Genomic DNA, 15,197 nt, shown 5'->3' with positions numbered 1-15,197 from the left:
TTGAATCACAGTCTATTGAAATGCACTGCTTGTTTGATAATTGTGGAGCAATCAGGAAGCAGACACGATATTGCCAAGGGGAATGTCTTTGTGTGTGTGCATGTGTGATGTGTGAGGAAATCAGGCGGTAACTCAGCATTGTTATGGGCTTATATGAGAGCTTGAAGGATAGGGTGGATGCCCTCGAAGGATTTAAATTGAGGGGCCCATCAAGCTCTCAGCTGCCCACATCAGTGCCATAGCTTGCACTTGAACATCACGCAACACAGTGGCAACTACCCAGGGCAGAATGAGCAGGTCCCAAAGGAACTAGTTGTTGTAGGTGGCTCTATTGTCAGGGAAATGGGGAACATATTCTGCAAAAAAGGATAGATGGAACAGGACCAGGGTGTTTCTGTCAGGGTCAAAGGTTGATAACATTGTAGAACAGATATCATCTTTTCAGGGCACAAAGGGTGATATTGTTGTACACGTTGGGACTAATGATATTAAGAGTAGGAGACCAGCGAAATTACTTAACAAGTACAAGTCAATGCTGATAGGAGGGAGTATACGATAGAGCCTTGTCGATCAATTTGGTCCTGGAGAGATTGTGCAAGGCTCAAGGGGTAGAATTTTTCTCAGTCTGGTCTGTGCTTGTTAACAGGAGAGACTGCTTCTGTAGGGATGGGATACACTTAAATAGAAAGGGTGCAAGGATATTTGTTGATGCTATCGAAGCAGAGTTAGGTGGGTCAGAAAACTGCTAGCTTGAGGGATACACGGACTAATACATTAACAGTAGCCGCTGGCAGAGGTGAAAGCGATTCTTGCACTGCTTTTATTGAAATGCAATTGAGCAGCAGCCTGGAAAGCAAGGCAATGGGAATTTCCAGGACTGATGGGAGTCGTAGTGTAACAAGTAAATACATGGGCTGTGTAGGGTAACTAAGAGTAGAAACAGGTGCATGTATACTTGCATCTACACCAATGCTAGGAGTATAGTTAATAAACTCAATGAGCTTGAAGTGCTAGTCACGACATCAAAGGCAGATATTGTTGGGATATCAGAGACATGGTATCACACTGACATAAACAGTGCAGAATTGGAATTTGGGGAGAACAATGTGTACAGAAGGATACACAGGACAAGAAGGGAGGAGGGGTCATGCTGTTAGTTAAGAAACCCATAAAATCTAAGGAATCGCATCCAATTGATGTTGGTGGACAATACAATGTTGAGGCTGTTTGGTGTGACATAAGCACTGGGAAAGGAAAAATGAAAGTAGGTGTGTGTTATAGGCCTAATGAATCTGATGAGTATAATGAGCAATTGTGCAGAGAAATAGAGTGAGCAGATTACGAGAAATCCTTGGCAAAGAATGCAAAGAAAAACAGCAAAGAGTTCTTTACTTATGTAAACTCTAGAAGGAAAGGGATGAATCAGATTGGACCACATGATATCGATGGTTCAACTGTTGATCCTGCTCAGGTAGCTAACAAACTAAATGAATATTTTGCATCTACATTCACACATGAGGAGTTATTCAGGAAGGGGAATACCAGAGGTGTATTAAACTCTGGCAGTAAGCTAGATAATCTTGTAATAACTGAAAGTAAAGTGGAGGAGAAATTGTTGAAGATAAACATGAGAAAGGCACCTGGGGTGGATGGAATCTATCCAGTTATATTAAAGGAGGTAGCAAAGGAAGTAAGCAGGCCCTTAGCCATAATTATGAGAGTTTCCCTGGATTCAGGGGAGGTACCCATGGACTGAAGCTGTGCAAATGTCACCTAAATCTACAAAGGAGGATCAAAGGAAGACACAGGTAATTACAGACCTGTTGGTTTAACTTCTGTTCCAGGGAAATGAATGGAGACACTAGTTAAAGAAGTCTTGTCTGACGAATTTCATTGGATACTATGATGTGGTTACAAAGGAACTGGATGCAGGGAATAATTTTGATATCATATATTTGGATCTTAGAAAGACTTTTGATACTGTTGCACATGGAAGACTGCTGCACAAATTGTAGCAGTGTGGCATTGGAGGCAAATTGCTGCTATGAATAAAAGGATGTATGAGTGGAAGAAGACAAGAGAGTGGTAACCAATGGACAGTGCGCTTTGTGGACTAATGTTATTAGGGGAGTCCCTCAGGGTTCAATGTTGGATCCATTGTTGTTTTCTGTATTTATAAATGATATTGATGATGGTATATCAGACTTAATATCCAAATTTGTAGACAATACGAAGGCTGACAGAGTTGTTAATGACACTAATGACAGTACACTGCTGGAATAGGATCTAGAAGAGTTGAACAGATGGTCTGAGAGGTGGCAAATGAAGTTTAACATTGACAAATGTAAAATACTACATATGGGAAGCAGTAACCTAGAGTAACGTATCTACTCTGTGGTACTACACTGACAGTGATAGAGAATAAAAAATACCAGGGAGTAATTGTGCAGTCAGATATTATGTTCTCTGGGCAGTGCCGTCGGGCTGCCAGAGCAGGTCATGGAGTTTTGTCAATGATATATAGGAATTTGTCTAGCAGAGACAAGGAGGTGATTATCCCTTTGTATAAGGCAATGGTCAGGCCACACCTTCAGTACTGTATACAGGTCTGGAGGCCTCATTTTAGGAAGGATATAGAGTTGCTAGAACTAGTACAGAGAAGGGCAACAAGATTGGTGAGAGGAACAAAGGGGTGCACTTACGAAGACAGGCTTAAGTTTTGCAAATTAGTGTCTGGAGACTAGGCACCTGTGAGGTGATCTGATTGAAGTGTATAAAGCCTTGAATGGTTTGAGCATGCTCAATGCTGATGGGATTTTTCCTCAGAATAATTGCCTGAGAGGGCATAAATTCAAATTGAGGAAAGACGGTTGTAGGATAGATGTGCAGAAGTTTGCTTTTAGCCAGCGGGTAGTTGATTGGTGGAACAGACTTCCATCTGTTGTTGTAGAAGTTGATAGCTTAAATAGATTCAAGGCAGAACTTGAAAAATATTTGGAGCGAGTGTATGGGTGAAATTTTTTTCTTTTTTGGTTGATGCTATATAAGCTTGCTTTCTTGCATCGTGCCTTTGGTAATGCTATTTGAGCAGCAGTTGTGCCACATGTGCAGGAGCCCATGTTACTGTTCTTCTCTGGGTGAGTGATGCAGCCTCTTTCTTCCGTATTTGGTTTCCTTTTGTTTTTCACAGTTTTTAAATTGTTTAATAATTTAGTTTATTTAATTGCACTGTAGCAGGTAGAAGTTAGCACCTCACAAGGTGTCTCCTTGTGAGGAGCAAGTTTCTTTTGTGTTATAAGAGCAGTTTAATTCAGACATCATTAGCTGATCACACCACATTTAATTTAACTTTTGAGTTAAAAAAAGACCAGAAATATTCATGCACTGCCATGTTAAGTTTAGAGGTACAAATAAGCCTATGAAACCACATTGGATACAAATGCTTAAAAAAAAAAAAAAAACACACACACACACAAAATTATTCCAGTATAAATGTATTTTAATTTTGTAATGCATTGTTTTCTTGATTAGATTTTTTTTTATTTTTATTATCAGAACTGTTGATAATTTTAACTCAGTTATTTTAGTTTATCAGATTTAAAATATTATATTAAAGCATAATAATTTAGTAATTTGTTATAGTATATTGTATTTTAGCAAATGATTATATATTATGTTGTGACTTTTGTTCTTTTTATAGTTGATGTTATTAGTGTGTAGTATTTAATCTTTGCAGAATGCCAGCTATACCATGCCTCTTCATGTAAATACTTACAATGGCCATTCAACAACACCACAATATAGCACAACCAAGCCACCTATTTATAAAGGCATGAGTGCACCTTCTTCACCATTATTGCCAAATCGTAGTAGTAGTAAGGATGTTGCTCGTACCAGGTATGATATTACTCTTTGTTAATATACCTATAAAGGAGTTCTGTAATTAAGTACAGTAGTAACAGAATTAAGACAGTGTCTTCTTCTTCAATCAAGAACAACTAAAAGCTCATATGAATATTGGTTCTTACACTTCATTTTTTTACTTAAATGTAAATACTTAGTTTTATGTTGACTATTAATAAATTGAGGGCTTTACGTTTACAAACATAATTCCATTTTACTTATAAATCAGAACAAATGGAGTAATGAGTAAACAAGTTAATAACAATGGCTATAAATATTTGTGGTGAAACTGGAAAAAATCAAATTTTCTTAACCTGGCAATACTGTTTGCTCAGTTACTCTGATTTCCAAATCACAGGTTTCCTAATTTGCAATTTTATCTGGCTTAAAATCTCTCTACCCTATTCTGTCAAATTCATCTATTGCCTCTGTCATTCACTGAATTCTGTAAATTACTTGGAACCTTTTGACTCCCTTTCTTTGAAACTTGATTTTGTCCACTCTATATTTCCTAATGGTGACATGATTTTCCTTGGTGATTTTATTGTTCACCACTCCAGCTGATCGAGAGGCTTTTGCAATTACTAATGACCTTGTATTTCTCATTTGTTTACCTACCAGATAATTCTATCCACACACCCAACACTCTTAATTTTTTGCTGACCAACAATCTGTCAAAGTATGTGGTGAATGTTGTTGATCCTCTAAGCACCTCAGATCACAACTTGGTGATGTCTCTTTTCCAGTGGTGCTCTCTTCTACTTCTACTTTCGCTGACCAGGCTAGCCGGGTGGGTAAAGTACCTGCCTGGCAACCCAAAAGTCGTGGGTTCGAATCCCACCTCGCACTTGGATCAGAGTAGTGCAAAAACTTTGGGAGGTGCATTATGGCCACAGAAGCCGATGCGCCAACAACTAACAAAAAAAAAAAAAAAAAAACTAACTTCTACTTTCTACTACATAGAAAGTAGAAATTCTTCCACTTTCTAACATTTGTTCAGATCTTGTGTGAATGAATTATTCTTATAAGGGTGAAATCTTTTATTCTTGCTTTCCATCCTAAAATGTCTAAACCTTGGTTTCCAATAAATGTTCAAGGTAAGACTGTACTATATTGTAATTGGCTTGTATTGAAATCTCCAGCTTCTATACTAAAGCTTACAGTAATTGGAAAACAGCTACTAATCAGTCCAAACTCAATTTTGAACAGGCCAAGAATAGAAAATTTATTTCTTTTTCAAATATTAATCGAGCATTCTGGTCTCAAGCCAAAGTTATTGGCTTTGATTTCTGATATCTGTACTGCCTCTATTACAGCCTGATGGTTCTGTTGCATCTTTTGCTGAAAATAAAACCAAAATGCTAGTATCCTACTTTTCTTCTATCTCTTATATTGACTATTTTGGTATATCACCTCCTACTATATCAAATATATTCCACTGATGCATCTTTCTACAGGAAGATGTTAGAATTCCAAACACTCTTAATTCCAAGAAAGCTCCAAGTCCTGATGGCATTTCTCCACTTGTTCTCAAAACTTGTGCTCCCGTCATCATCTTTTTACACTTTGGAATTACACTAATGTTTTTCCTTCTGCTTGGAAATTTCCTGATATCCAGCAAGTTACTAAATACTATGACAAATTCCTCTCTTCCAGTTAAAAACCCTTTGCACTTAGCTTTGCTCATTCCAAAATAATGGAGAAATTCACCAGCCACCAACTATTAAACTGTTTCAAAATATTCCATCTGGTTAATGATCTCCAATGCAGGATTTCAATTCACTGGTGATATATTGGCTTATTTTGCTGATCTTTGGACAAATTTGACGGATTTCATGAGCAAACTTCTTCAGTTTCCCTTGACGTTTTGATTGTATTTGGCATGAGGGTTTTCTGAAGAGAAACTTTCATCTTATGGATTGCAGAATGTTTTTACCAAATGGGTATCCAATTGCCAAAAACAGTCCACAAATGTTGGTGTTCCCCAAGACTCAGTTCTTTCGCCTACTGTTTTCCCTCATGCATGTTAATGACTTTCTTCCACTGATTGGGAATTTTATTTGTGGTTTTGCTGATGATAGCATGCTGCATGCTATCATCAGCAAAACCTTTCTGTGCACAGTTTTAACTTCTAGAATATCTCATTAATTCCTTAAATGCTGGTTTCTAGATAATTTCTAATCTGATGAAGAAAACTTAATGACCTGCAATCCTTCTAACCTGTCTTCTTTTTGCAAAATCAAATTAAACAGTTCCCATGCTGATCTTTGGAGAGCCAAAGATTTCTAGACAAGGTCACATATCTGTATTAGGGATTACCCTGACTTCTAATCTCTCTTTGCATAAGCAGATTACAAACACTTCTTCTTCTGCATCAAAACAGCTGGCGTTTCTTTTTAGCTTCCTGTTTTTCTTTTCTTCTAAAGAACTACTCACAAAACTCAGATCCTTCCTACCATGGATTATTGTTTTCATATCTGGAGTGGTGCTCTTTAAACCTCTATCTGCCTTCTAGAGTATTCCAAAGAGAGCAGTCAGGTAATGGCAAATTATTCAAAAAAAAAAAAAAATCCTTTGCCCATCACCTGTCCATATCCCCCTCCAACAGTTTGTCTAGTTCTTCCTTAAATTTATTCAAACTATCCACTTTCACAATAGATGGAAGTTTGTTCCAACAATCAACCACCTGCTGACTGAAGGCAAACTTCTGCACATTTATCATGCAGCCATCCAATCATATATTTTAAATCATATTTTTTCAGAGGGTGCTAATTTGTTATGGCTTTTTTTATGTGCTGTGTCTCATTGCTTAATTTTTTGTTTTCACATGAGGATGATGTTAAGATTTAAATATACTGAAGTGCACCTTGATGGCTTTTATATCCGTGTAAGTTGACGGCGAAATAACATAAGTACTGTTTTGAAATATAAAGGAATGCTCATTCTCAAACCTCTAAGCCTAACACTTCATTCTACGTGGTAGTGCTTAGTTTAGCATTCTGCTGACAAACCTCTGCTGGCTTGCAAATTGTCACCCACTCTGCAAAAACTCTCCTGGTAGCCAGCAATGTGTATTGCTCTAGAAAAATCTCAAATTCAAATCTACAATCGTAAGGTGGAATAAGGATCACTGGAATCATCAGTGCCTCCGTAGCTAGGTGGGCAGGAGCAGCAGTGCATAGCACACGCTTCTTGATTAGCCCGGGGTTCGAGCTCGTGGCCGCCAAATACGGAGGATGCGGAAAGGTCAGGGAACGACCACCGCATATTCCCGGAGCAATATGGCCTTAGTTGCTAATGCTCCTAAAAAACCAAATAATATAACAATAACATAACTGGAATCACCTACTCCAAAGGCCATAATGCTACAGCAATGAACAAATGATCTTGTCATTTGACTCTTCAAGAACAGAATTGACTCCACATACCATGTAAATCCTGCTTTTTGTATTCATAAACTACATTGATTGCATCAGCAATGTTAATATTATGTATTAGCCATTTCATGTGCCATTAATTTATTTGTATTCCTTGAGTTGTACTATATTACAAACATTTGTTCTCATATAATATAACTCCCTATAATTATTTTATTAGTTGTCCCGGGGCAAGCTTGTAATTATCAGAGCTAATAAACAAAATTTATTTATCCTTCCTCAGTTTGAATTTATGCCCCCTCATGTATGTAGTCTGAGCCAAAGGAAGAATCCCATCAGCATATAGCTTGCTGAATCCATTCAAAGCCTTAAACATCTCAATCAGATCACCTTGCCTATTCTCCACATGCTACTCTTTCAAAAACTGAAGACTTTCTTGGTAAGACCACCCTTTTGTTCCCTTCACTAGTCTCATTGCCTTTCTCTGCACTCATTCCATCAGACTCACATCCTTTCTAAAATGAGGCCTTTAGATCTGTATGCAGTACTGAAGATATGGCCTGAATATTTCCTTATACAGCTTGGAGATGGGATAAACATCTTCTTACTTCTGATGCCAAAATTCCTGTATATCATTTAAAAAACCCCATGAGCTGTCCTGGAAGCCTATCTGCACTGCTCAGAGAACTCCATGTCTGATTGCACAATTACTTCCAAAAATTAATGAAATTAAACTTACAAAGTCTCTCCACTCTGTTTCATAGTTTTTCTTTTCTGTTGTATATTTTTTCTATAGATACTTCTGTGGGCATTGTAGTTATAGATGCCAGTTCTTTTGAATTGCATCTGCATTTACCCCCACTCTTTTCCAGACCAGGCTGAACGTATTCCTCACTAGTCAGTATCAATTCACAAGAACCAATTTTTTCTCATCTGTATTTCTTGAAAATTCCAATCTACAGAAATTAAGTTTAATATCAACATGCATTTTCTGTCTTCTCTGCCATCAGCCATGCATGGTTTGAGAAATATAGGTTGTAATACTTTTCCTGCTGTAATACCTTTTATGGGATTTTCATGGCGGGCCTCAACTGACAGGAGTAGCCCCCCCACCCCCACGAGTTATTCTAGGTTTTATGCAAATTGACAGATAAATGCTTACGTTACAGTCATCATATGGAATGAATCATTGAGGTGTGTGGCAGAGAAGTAAAATGCATGGGATGCATATAAAATTTCAGGTGATGCGCAAGCTATGTTAGATATAAACTAGTGTGCTTGTTTGTTTGTGGGTTTTACGGTGCAAGGGCAACATGGCCATAATGCACCTAAATATGGTAAAGTTCAGTGCTCTGTTTTTTATCAATATGGATTTTCAGTTGAAGTTTGGAGTACCTTATAGAGTTTTATCTGTTTGAGGAAATTAAAAATTTGGCCACATGTGGCATATCTGCTAGAAGCGAAAGAAGTGTTCGTCATGGAAAATGAAGAAAATAACTTGTCAATCATTATTGTATTTGGGCAATCAGTAAGTACATGTTGTACAGAGAGTTGGGTGTTGCAGTTTGTGCACTGTGGTAGATTAGTGCCTGCAAGGAGATAAAGATGTGTTAGGTTTATATAGCCTATTCATAGTCAGGCTAATTCTACTTCTTCATGCCTGTTCTCACGTTTACTCGACTTCCAAGTTTTGAGATCTTTCTTTATGCGGAGTAGATTGTTACCAACTTGACTTTGCCACATGTGTTGCCATTTTTCAAGACATCACTTCTTTATAATTTACTTGTAATCTGATACTGGTATACTAAAGGATTTATCTACAGGATCTGCTGCAGTTTTGGCAGCTGGGTCAGCCGGTTCATTTCCAGCAATTCAACAAAAGAGAACTTGTTGTTTGTTTGTTCTTATTTAATTTCGTCATGGTATTATTATTATTATTATTATTATTATTATTAGCTATATGGTGCAAAGAAGCTTGAGGCTTATGCTGCACCAGCCAAAAAAAAAAAAAAAAAATCCCGAATTAATTGTGAGGGTTTTCCGGTTATTAGGCTGAAATGTGTTTCCCCTTCCATGAAATCTTTAATCATATAAAAAGCATAAATAAAATTTCAGAATCTTCTCTTCATTCCTATTTTATAAGCTTCGTAAACTTGTTTCTCCATATCTCACTTGTGCATGCTGTGTTTGTCGTTATTGATTGCTTATATTTTTTACTGTTTTGAATTTTATAATCCTAAAAAAAAAATGTCGTTGAACAGAAATAGCAATTAGTATGCAAATATTACAGTATTAATTAAGCGATGTACGTAAGCGTACATAGTCTCCGACCAATACAAGGTACCTTGGCAAGATAATAAAGTGCTATATTACCGTAATATTAGTTAAGGCATATGATGCAAGCATATCATATACTTGGATTTCAGGAAAGCCCTTGACACTGCTGCACATGGAAGACCCCCGCACAAATCGGAGAGATATAGCATGAAGGGTAAGTTGCTACAATGGACAAAAGGATGGTTGAGTGGGAGAAGACAGAGGGTGGTAATAAATGGGTGCTGCTCTTCGTGGACTAATGTTATTAGTGGAGTCCCACAGGGTGCGGTGTGGGGTCCTTTGTTGTTTAGTATATTTATCAATGATATTGATGAAGGTATATCATCCTTACTGCGTGACACATTAAGCCAATGTGCCACCTGCGTGCGACTACCGACTTCAAGTCGTCCAACGGCCCACCATCTCAAAGAAATATCTAAAGGACGACTTAACATCCAGAGTACTAGAGATGTGGCTCTCCCACTGAGTAAACAACAAAACAGAAATTAGCATTAGCATTCTTAAAGGCACGTGATGCAAGAACGCAAGCTTATATAGCATCAGCCAAAAAAAAAAACTCTTCTCATTTCGCCCATCCACTCGCTCCAAATGTTTGTCTAGTTCCGCCTTGAATCTATTTAAATTATCAACTTTTACTACGACAGTTTATTCCAGCAATCAATCACCCGCTGGCTAAAGGCAAACTTCCACACATCTACCCTACAACTGTCTTTCCCCCATCAGCATTGAGCATGCCCAAACCATTCAAGGCCCTGTACACCTCAGTCAGATCACCTCGCAGGTGCTAATCTCCAGACAATGTAATTTTAAGTCTTTCTTAAGTCTATTCCAAACCTATATCTACAGGATAACATTTGATACTGTCAAAAGAATACCATGGGCTTTCCTGGCTGCCTATTTACACTGTTCAGGAAAACTTCATATTTGCCTGTTTTGTAACTCCTAGATCCCTTTCCTTCTCTACTGTTTTTAATTCAACCCCACCAAGTGTATAATTGATTTGTGCATTGCTATTCCCCAAATGTAAGACCTTGCATTTACCAACATAAAAACATAGCTGACACTTCTCTGACCATCTTTGAAGTCTGTTCAAGTCATTCTGAAGAGGTGGCAAATGAAGTTTAACATTCAGAGGTGGCAAATGAAGTTTAACATTGACAAATGTAAAGTACTACACATGGGAAACAGCAACCCCAGAGCAACGTATCAACTCTGTGGTACTACACTAACAGTGGTAGAGAATGAAAGGGACTTGGGGGTGATTGTGCAGGCAGATATGAAGTTCTCTGAGCAGTGCAGACGGGCTGCAAGAGTAGCTCATGGAGTATTGTCAATGATATACAGGAATTTTTCCAGCAGGGATAAGGAGGTGATTATTCCATTGTATAAGGCAATGGTCAGGCCACACCTAGAGTACTGTATACAGGTCTGGAGGCCTCATTTCAAGAAGGATGTAGAGCTGCTGGAACGAGTACAGAGAAGGGCAACAAGATTAGTGAATGGAACAAAGGGGTGCTCTTACGAAGAAAGGCTTAAGTTTTGCAAATTACAGTGTCTGGAGACTAGGCACCAGCGAGGTGATCTGATAGAGGTGTATAAAGCCTTGAATGGTTTAAGCATGCTCAATGCTGATGGGATTCTTCCTCTAGCTCAGAAAAATCACCTCAGAGGGCATAAATTCAAATTGAGGAAAGACAGATGTAGGATAGACGTGCGGAAATTTGCCTTTAGCCAGCGGGTGGTTGGTAGGTGGAACAGACTTCCATCCCTTGTCGTGGAAGTTGATAGCCTAAATAAGTTTAAGGCTCAGCTGGACAGGTATTTTGAACGAACAGAGGGGTGAAGAGGAAGTGGTTATTTTTATTTATTTATGTTACTTTTTTTTTTTTTTTTTGGCTGATGCTGCATAAGCTTGCTTTCTTGCATCAAATGCCTCTACTAATGCTAATGCTAATGAAGGTGCACTGTTTAGCACTGATCATTAACAACTCTGCCAATGTTTATATCATCAGCAAATTTTGACATCACCCCTTCTATCCCTTTGTTGATGACATTTATGAAAATGTGAAACAACAGTGTTCCAAGAATATCTGAAGAATATCCATTAATTACAACTCTCTGCCTTCTGCCCTGCAGCTACCCAGAAATCCATCTTAGAAACTTACCAAGCTGTTCAAGCTATACAATAATCTCACATGAGGGACCGAGTGAAATGCTTTGCTACAATCCAAATAAACTATCTCGAAATTATTCCTTAAACTCCATGAGTAACTGTGTCAAAATAGGCTACTAAGTTAGTTAAGCATGATTTTCCTTTAACAAAGCCATGTTGTCTGCTCATGTCATGATGTCATGACATGAGCGGACATGACATGCAGAATGTCATGTCTATCTAAATGGCCCTGAATTGCACTCTTAATCATTGCTTCTAAGATATTTTCTACCACTGAAGTCAGACTAACTGGTCTGTAGTTACCAACTTCACTCCTAAAACACCTATGTATTGGTAATACATTGGCACTTCTTCAATCCAAAGGAATCTCCCATGAGTGCAAAGATGCCCTCATAATTAATCTCAATGGTTCAATAATGCGGTACTTTGCGCTCTCCCTCAAAACTACAGGGTATATGCCATCAACTTTGGGAGCTTTACTTTCCTTTATGCTCAGAAGTTTTTCTAATAAACAGTCATCTCTACTTACAACATCACTAATTTCATATGGCTCAGCCTCACTTGCATATCCTCCTCTCGCCATTGAGGGTCTTACGTCACTAAAGACAAATGCAAAGTACCTGTTCAATTCATCTGCAACATCAGCTGGGTTGTCTAAGACTTTCCCCACACCCTGCGCACAAGGGTTCAATCTGATTCGCCCTTTTTTCCTTGTATTCACATACTTGAAAAATTCCTTTTCCTCATTGTTTGCTCTCTTAACCAATGCTTTCTCATACTCAGCCCTGTCCTCCCTGACCTTATTTGTGGTACTATCACTATTACACTTTGATCTTAGTCAAAAGGGCAAGAAGCAATCGTGGTACTATTACAGATCAACTCGTACCTGTTGTAGGCTTCAGCACTTTTCATTGCTCTATGACTGTCATATGTTATCTTATCTTTTTCTGCTCTATTCGACCAGCCAGCTCAGCAGTAATTCATTTCGGCATCCTCCTCATGTAATATTTTCTTAAAGGTTTGTATGCGTTCATGGCTTCTGTGATTTTTTCTTTAAAAGTATTCAAATACTTGTATGCTTTGCTACAATTATTTGCTACAATTTGAATTATGGATACAAAGTATCCATAATTCAAATATATTTACCATCCCTTGGTAATCCACCCAGTTCACAGATGCCATATAGCGCCTTAAACTGTCAAAGTCCTGTCTTGTTAAAACTCATGTCTTTACCTTTAATTACTGCAACATCTTTCTTCATCTTCCAGCTGATGATTGCATGATCACTTCCTGACAGTAGTTCACGTTCTTTAAGCCCTGTGATGTCATCTGATTCGTTAGTAATGATGAGGTCAAGAATATTCTCACCACTAGTACTTTCTCTAACATTTTGGTATAAGTAGTAATCATCTAGTTTATTTTAAAAAGTTTCTAAATAAACTAGGTTAGTATTAGCAATGGCCACATGGTGCAAGGAAGTCTGTGGCTCATGCTGCATCAGCCAAAAAAAAAAAAAAAAAATATTAATAATAATTATAATAACAAAAAATGAATAAATAAAATATATATATATTTATATATAGAGGCTGGCCTCGATTAACGCAATTAATTCATCCCGCGAGAGCATCGTACAAAACGAAAACGCGTTAATCGAATATAATAATCAATAGGAAAAATTATAATTGGTCCTTGACCTTCTGGAATGTCTATAAAAAATTTTAAAAATACCTTTTAAATAACTTTTTAACTGTATACAATGTAAAATATAATGAAAATAATTATGGAATTTAATGTTTATTGCATAAAACAGCAGTTCCCAAACTGTGCGCCGCGGAATATTTTAAATTTTCGATGGAAGCACAGTGATACTTGACATCTGTTGGACACAGCGCGAGCTACTAGCTTGAGGTAGTTCACAGTTTTAACATTTCTTATTAAGTTGTTTGGACCTAACCTAAATGGAACTGTTAGGTATTTCTTTTGGTCTAGGTGCGCTGTGAAAAAATTATTGAGACACTAAGGGCGCCGTGAACCCAGAAAGTTTGGGAACCTCTGACATAAAGTACACAATGAAGAAATGACTGTTGCGGAAATATTTGAACAGTGTTGACTTTCTCTTTTCATCAATCAATTTCCGATAATCAACAATCTTCTCTGGGTCCTGGCGAAATAAATATCACAGAGAACCTCACATCTTTTGTTTGAGGTTCTCTGCAATATGAAAGATTTCATCTAGTTCTTTTACCATTATCTCCTTCGCGGTAACATTTTCATCTGGCTCATTTAAAAATTAGAATTTTTAAATGCAAGTCTACATTGATTTTATTAGCGGGTGGAACACACCAAGGTGGGCAGCAGGTAAACGTTTGTTTATTGCCTGTCCGACGCGTGGTAAGCTTAGCGTGTGATTCAAATCTTTTTTAACTATCGCATAAAAAAAAAAAATATCGCGTTAACTGGAAATTTGCATTGTGAAAAGTGGTATAATTTTTTCAAATGATGTTACCTGAAACACGCATTATGCAAGGCCTGGCTGTATATATATTTAGCGTTAGCAAATGATGCAAAAAAAAGCAAGCTTATACAGCATCAGCCAAAAAAAAAATAAATAAATAAACACCTCCCATTTCACCTATTCATTCTCTCCAGTAGTTTTTCTAGTTCTTCCTTGAATTTATTTAAATTATCAACTTTCACAACAACAACAGATGGCAGTTTCTTCAAGCAATCAACCACCCACTAGCTAAAGGCAAACTTCCACATATATATTCTGCAACCATCCTTCCTCAATTTGAATTTGTTCCCCTCTCATGTGTGGTCTGAGCAATAGGAAGAATCCCATCAGCACTGAGCCTGCTCAATCCATTCAAAGCCTTAAACAACTCAATCAAATCACCTTGCAGGTGCCTAGTCTCCAGATGCTGCAATTTGCAGAACTGAAGACTTTCTTGGTAAGAGCACCTCGTTCTGGTCACCAATCTCATTGCCCTTCTCTGTACTTGTTTTAGCAGTTCCACATCCATCCGGCGTCTCCGTAGCCAGGTGGGAAGGAGCAGCAGTGCGTAGCACACGCTTCTTGATTAGACCGGGGTTCGAGCCCGTCACCACCAAATACGGAGGATGCGGAAAGGTCAAGGGAATGACCACCGCATATTCCCGGAGCAATATGGCCTTAGTTGCTAATGCTCCTAAAAACCAAAAATAATAACAATAACAATAACCACATCCATCCCAAAATGAGACAGCAGACCAGTATGCAGTACTCCAGATGTGGCCTGACCATTGCCTTTACAATGGGATAATCACCTCCTGGTCCCAGTAGCCTAGTTAGCAAGAGCTCTAGGCTGTACTGAGTGGAGTGTGTGGGGTTCAAGACCACCTGTTGGTAGTCATGAATATCCTCCTCA

General features: G+C 38.0%; 1 protein-coding gene across 1 annotated transcript in view; it reads left to right on the top strand.

The window, feature by feature from the left end:
- The window catches only part of LOC150075035 (tensin-2-like), a 737,845-nt gene that overhangs the window by 560,594 nt on the left and 162,054 nt on the right, over positions 1-15,197 (top strand). The window contains exon 21 of the mRNA XM_090389056.1: positions 3,737-3,897. Coding sequence (XP_090245182.1) covers positions 3,737-3,897 — 161 coding nt within the window. The remainder of the gene's footprint in view (positions 1-3,736; positions 3,898-15,197) is intronic.

This window comes from Mastigoproctus giganteus, chromosome 14 (assembly GCF_048544385.1).
Source record: "Mastigoproctus giganteus isolate SK-2022 chromosome 14, ASM4854438v1, whole genome shotgun sequence".
Classification (NCBI taxonomy): domain Eukaryota; kingdom Metazoa; phylum Arthropoda; class Arachnida; order Uropygi; family Thelyphonidae; genus Mastigoproctus; species Mastigoproctus giganteus.
The sequence above is the reverse complement of the archived record's forward strand: the minus strand, read 5'-3'. Positions and strand labels throughout refer to the sequence as shown.